We start from the raw sequence: 5,806 nt of genomic DNA, 5'->3' as shown, positions 1-5,806 counted from the left end.
CTTCTTCTTCTTCTTCTTCTTCTTCTTCTTCTTCTTCTTCTTCTTCTCTCTGTCTCTGTCTCTCTCTGTCTCTGTCTCTCTCTTCCTCCCTTCTCACCCTCGCTGCTCTTTCTCTCTGTCCCCCTCTGTTTCTCTCTGTCTCTCTCCTCCCCCCTCTCTCTCATCTTCCCTCTCCCTCTGTCTCCTGTCTCCCTCCTTTGACCAGGTGGAGGCAGAGGCTGTGTACCGGGCCATCACTATAGCCAAGCAGGCCAACTGTCCCCTGTATGTCACCAAAGTGATGAGCAAAGAAGCAGCAGATGCAATTGCTCACGCCAGGCGCAAAGGTAAGTACTGATGTCTCTGCGGTCTGCAGCCTAGGCAATTGCTTGCAGCCTTGTCTCCACAAGGACCACAGACCAAGTCATTCTAGGCTCTCTGCCCATCAGCAGCTCATTGCCCCCAAAGGACAGCATCTGTAGACAGATCTCTTCTCCAACCACACTGGACATTCCTTATATTGAAGGGAACTCAAAGCAATCAATCAGTAAACATTTATTGAGCCCCTACTATGTGCCAAGCACTATGCTAAGTGATGGGGGTACACAGAAAGGCAAAGGCAGTCCCTGTCCCCAAGGAGCTTGCAACACAGTAGAAAAGACAACATGAAAACCGCTATGTACCAAGCAAGCTCCAGACAGGGTAAAGAAGTGATAATGACTAGAGAGAAGGCTCTGGAATGAAGAGGACTGGGAGGGGGCCTTCTTGTAGAAGAGAGGACTTAATTAAGACAATTGAATCTGGGCCTGGGGAGTCAATTGTTGGATCAGAGGAGGAAGGATTTCCAGGCCTGGGGGATGGCCAGAGAGCATGGTCAGAGCCCCACGAGGGAGGGGCTTGTTGGGGGGACTGCCAGCTGGCCAGTGTCACTGGATCCAAGGAATGGGTCAGGGAGTAAGGGCATCAGGAAGGGCACATGGGCAGTTAGGAAGAGCTTTGAATGCCAACAACATTCTACATTTGCTCCTGAGGCAAAAGGGAGCTGCTGGAGTTTAGGAGTAAACAAGTGACAGATTGTGACATATTTCACATTGGAGTGGGGAGAAACTTCGGGCAGGCAGATCAGGGGGGTTGGGGGGTGGGTGGGTGTGCAGGACAGTAGTCCAGATGGGAGATAAGCATCTTGCCAGGGCTGGGGCAGAGAGAAGGAAGATGCTGCAAAGATTATGTCAATGAATTGGATGTAGGGGTGGTGGGGGTGGTGGTGAGAGAGAGGGAGGAATTCAGGATGACTCCTGGGTTGCCCATGAGACTGAGAGGAGACTGTTGACTTTTACAGGAATGGGGAACATTGGTCAGGGCAGTTTAGGGGTCAAAACAATGAATTCCATTTTGGGTCTTATTGAGTTTCGGATGTCTGCCGGACACCCGTTTGGAGATGTCTGAAAGGCAGTTGGAGCTGTGAGAGTGGAGGTCAGCAGAGAGGATGGAGGAGAGGGCATAGATTTGAATCATCAGTGTAGACATGGTCCTTAGATCCATGGGAGCTATGAGATCACCAAGTGAAATAATATTGAGGGAGAAGAGAAGAGGATCCAATGGTCAGGGTGCACGCAGAGGAGACAGGAGAAGGAACAATGACAAAGGGCCAGGAGCCTGAGGATTAGGCTGAATTGTAGGGGAAAAAAGCAACACAGTGAGTTTATCCAGGTTTTTTAATAGAGATCAGAGGGCATCTTGTCCCCAAACCTTATTTTACAGAGTAGGAAACTGAGGCTCGTGGAAGCAAAATAATTTGCCCCAAATCCCAAGGTCATGAGTGGCAGAGTGAGAATTCAAACCCAGCTCTTGTGACTCAAAATCCAGCCCCCTTTTGTTATCCTTTATTCACTTGGCATCAGAGTTTACTGGAATCATGCTGTCCCAGTCACTATCACAAAGATGATGTACCCCTATGGCTCATGATGTGGTGGTGACTGGGTAAGAAAACAGGCCAGGAGAGCTTGCTAGGATCCCCCCACCCCAGCTGAGCTGGAGCAAAAAGCCACCATCCAACCTCTGCTTGAAGAGCCTCAAGGTGGGGGGAGCCGCTGACTCTGATGGCAGCCATCCCAGTTTGGGACAACCCTAAGTGCCCAGGCATTTCCAGGGGAATCAGTCCCTCCCCCCCCAGGCTTCTCTGTAAGACTAAACATTCCCAGTTCCTTCATGTGTTACCCAAGACTCTCGCACATCCTAATTAGCCTTCCTGCTTTAGACGCTGTCTGTGCCATGTGGCACCCAGCCCGAAGTACAAGATTTCCGCTGTGATCTGTCCAGAGTGAAGCTTAGCGCATCTAGCGTTCTCCCATGTTGGACCTTTCTGAGACCGCACGAGCCCTCCCCCCACCCCTGCCCAGACCTTTTGTTGACTCGTAGGGAGCTTGTGGTCCACCAAAACAGCCAGATCTCTTTCAAACACTTCCAGGCATGCTTGCACCGTTCTGAATTCGAAGTCAATTTTTCTAACCCAAAGTTGAGACTTTCCTTTTATCCTTTTTAAATTTCATCTGGAGACAGGGTCAGACAGAGTAGATTAAGAATTGGCTTTCGAAGTCAGAGTACCCTGTGTATGTCCTCCCTCTGACATGTCCTAGCTGAACTCAGTCCTCTGGGCATTGAAACAAGACTTCATGTTACGGAGGAGCAGCAGATCTGCATTGGTGGACAGAGTTTACACACCAGGAGTTCTCACAGCTCTAAGTCACCTCTCCAGAGCCTCATTTGTAAAGATCAAGCCTGTGTCCTAACTTGTGCAGATCTTTTGGAGACAAAGATCCAGACAGACTAGAACGTGGAGCTGAACATTAGTGAGCTAGCCATCCCTTCCAGCGCTATCATGGGCAAATTTGAGAGGCTGCCCAGGACAGTGGAGAGAAAGACAGGACCAGTCTTACCTGTGTGACCAGGAGCAAGTCGCTGCAGCTTCATGGGCCCATTTCCTCTAGTGTAAAACGAGGGAGGGCTGGAAGTTACCTGCCTTGCTAAATACAAGCTCTGAATGTGAAAGCATGCACCTCTGCCTTTATCCATGGCGCTGACAAGACATGTTCAGAAACCCAGGCCCAGACCCCTTCCCCACCACTGACATCAAACCATTAATGGTGACTCTTTGGATTTGGCCACGGCCTTGAATCTGCCCATTCCCTGTGCTGTGAAATCCTGGCTAACTTCTGTGTCCTCTGTGGTCACAGCTAAATAATTGTGAGTTTTAGGATCTTGTCCATAAAGGAATCAGGCTGGTCTGGCATGAGCTGCCTTTGGGGGTGCTGCTGGCTCTGGCAGCTCTATGGGCTTCCTGAGCTTCCCTGGCATTTTTCTGAGCTCCACAGTCAGCACGATCTGTTTGCTTCGCTCTTTGAAAAATTGTAACAGCCCTCTCCATTTAGCAGCCTGTCATCTTTCAGAGGCCACCTGCAGTGATTCAGCAATCCCACCCACCCCTCCAGCCTCCAGGTGTGGTCTGGTTGGGCCACACAACTTGAACTCATTGGGGTAGTAGGTTGCTCTCCATGACCCTGGTTGGGGTTTTCCTTGGCAAAGATACTGTAGTCGTTTGCCCTTTTCTTCTTTTTTTTTATTTTTAAAGCAATTGGGGTTAGTAACTTGCTCAAGGTTACACGGCCAGTTATTTCTGGATGTAGTGCTGAGTATCTGAGCCCAGATTTGATCCAGGTCATCCCGACACTGGAGCCGGTGCTCTTACTCGCTGAGCCACCTGGCCGCCCCTAAGCAATTGGGGTTAAGTAACTTGCTCAAGGCTACATGGCCAGGTGTTTCTGGGTGGCCATTTTCTTCTCTAACTCATTTCACACATGAGGAAACTGGGGCAGGCAGGGTGAAGTGACCTGCCCAGGGTGACACAGCCAGTAAGTGTTTGAAGCTGAATCTGAGCTCAGGAAGATGAGTCTTTCTGACTCAAGGCCTGGCCCTCTGAACTGTGGCACCACCCAGCTGCCCAGGTGCTATCTGACTATCACTTTATTCTTCTGGGGTGTAAACAGTCTTGTGGGGCAGCTAGGTGATGCAGTAGATAAGTGCTGGGCCTGGAGTCATGAAGACCTGAGTTCCAATCTGACCTCAGATACTTACTACCTTTGTGATCTGGGCAAGTCACTTTACCCTGTCTGCCTCAAGTGCTTTATCTGAAAAATGAGCTGTAGAAGGAAATGGCAAACCACTCCCGTGTCTCTACCAAGAAAATCCCCAATGACATCACAAAGAGTCTAAACAACAAAGAAACAGTCCACCCCCTTAGCTGTCCTTTGCCAGCTGAAGATCCTTCTCCTTAGCAGAGAAAAGAGAAGCCAGAGCAGAAACGAGCATTTTCTTTGCCATCAGCTCTCTCCCAGGGTCCTCTCCCCACAGGGCTAAGATGGCTCCCTTGGTCCAGTAGAGATGTCAGATAAAGTCCAGCCCCCATGTCCTCCATGGGCATTGGCTGGCCTTCGTCCAGTCCCAGGCTTACTGTTCTGGGGGTAATTTTCATGTTACTACCCCAAGCTTTACTGATCATTTTCTGCCATCTCACTGGCTTCTATTTTCTGTACGAAGCTCGGTCATTTCCGTTGGTCAGCGCCCTCATGGTGTGCTTACATTGCCTTTTTCTGAATGCCGCCTGATGGCTGTTCCAGTGTTTTTCTCTGTGTCATAAGCATTTCATTCTTGAGAGTTCAGCCTCCCTCCTCCTGATGGCTCAGCTTCCTATCTCTGCTCTCTGAACTGTTGACATCCACTCTCCCCAGCCAAGGGACGGCCAACTGTCCCAACTTTCTTTTTCTCTTGATACTTGAGTCCAATCCGATAGACACTTATTAAGTGTCTTCTATGTGGCAGTCACTGGGGATGCAATTAATAAAAAGACAGCCCCTCCCTTTAAGGATCTTACAGTCTAAGGGGGGAGACAGTACACAAAAGGAGGCAAGAAAGAAGAGGGGGAGAGCCCTGGGCTCCCCCGGGGGGTATCTTGTTTCATGGAACTGAAAGCAGGCAGCCCTAGCAGATGCAAAGTGCAGGCAGCTGGGGGTCTAGTGTCTATCCTCTGTGAAAGAGGGCACTGGGAGGGGCTGGTAGCCGATACTTCAGCCCTCCATCCTGAGGGCAGAGGAGGCTGAGGCATGGCGAGGACTGAACCTGGGATCGGCATCTTATTGCTGGAGGTGAGAACAGGCAGGGCAGCAAATGCAATGTGGACTTTGGACTTCCTCTTGATTATTCCTCCCCTGCATCAGTTCTCCTTGCTGAGTCCCCTGCAGATCTGGATTTCTCATCTTTTAAAGGAAAAGTTCTAAGTAAAAGGAGAAATTCTTTGTTTTTCTGCTGTTATCCAAGGACAGACTTCAACAGAAGTCGCCCATCCTGCCTCTGGACCAGGCTTGTGATGTTTTCCCGACTCAGCTATCTCCTCTTTCTGCCCCGGTGGTGCTCACCCCCCCCCCCCTCAGTGGGTGTCCTTACCAGGCAGTGCTCCATGCCCCCTCCTCCTTTTTAAGCTCTCCAGCTTCCTTTGTCTCTTCAATAACGTACGACTGCCCAGAGCCGTGTGGCCGTCTCTGGTCTTACCTCACTGAGTTCAGTGACTCCTCCAGGGTCATGTTCGATGCCTTGCCCTCGGCTCGATGGGTCAGCTGCCCGTGCTTTGTGCTTGGTGTATTTGTTGGAAGCCGTGTGAGGTCCTGGGTTTATGATGCCCCCATCCCGGTCAGTCAGTGGCCTAGAAATGAGACTGGTTGAGGATGGCCAGGCTGCAGTACTCTTCCCCCCTCCCCCCCACCACACTGGCTCTGCC

At 50.6% G+C, this 5,806-nt stretch overlaps 1 protein-coding gene across 1 annotated transcript in view; it reads left to right on the top strand.

Moving 5' to 3' along the window:
- The window catches only part of DPYSL4 (dihydropyrimidinase like 4), a 75,478-nt gene that overhangs the window by 37,257 nt on the left and 32,415 nt on the right, over positions 1–5,806 (top strand). The window contains exons 8-9 of the mRNA XM_069101632.1: positions 206–326; positions 5,519–5,718. Of these exons, the coding sequence (XP_068957733.1) occupies positions 206–326; positions 5,519–5,718 (321 nt within the window). The remainder of the gene's footprint in view (positions 1–205; positions 327–5,518; positions 5,719–5,806) is intronic.

Source organism: Petaurus breviceps, unplaced genomic scaffold (assembly GCF_028583685.1).
Source record: "Petaurus breviceps papuanus isolate PSGF00001 unplaced genomic scaffold, PetGlider_PUasm1.0 490, whole genome shotgun sequence".
NCBI lineage: Eukaryota > Metazoa > Chordata > Mammalia > Diprotodontia > Petauridae > Petaurus > Petaurus breviceps.
This window is presented reverse-complemented; position numbering and strand designations above follow the sequence as displayed.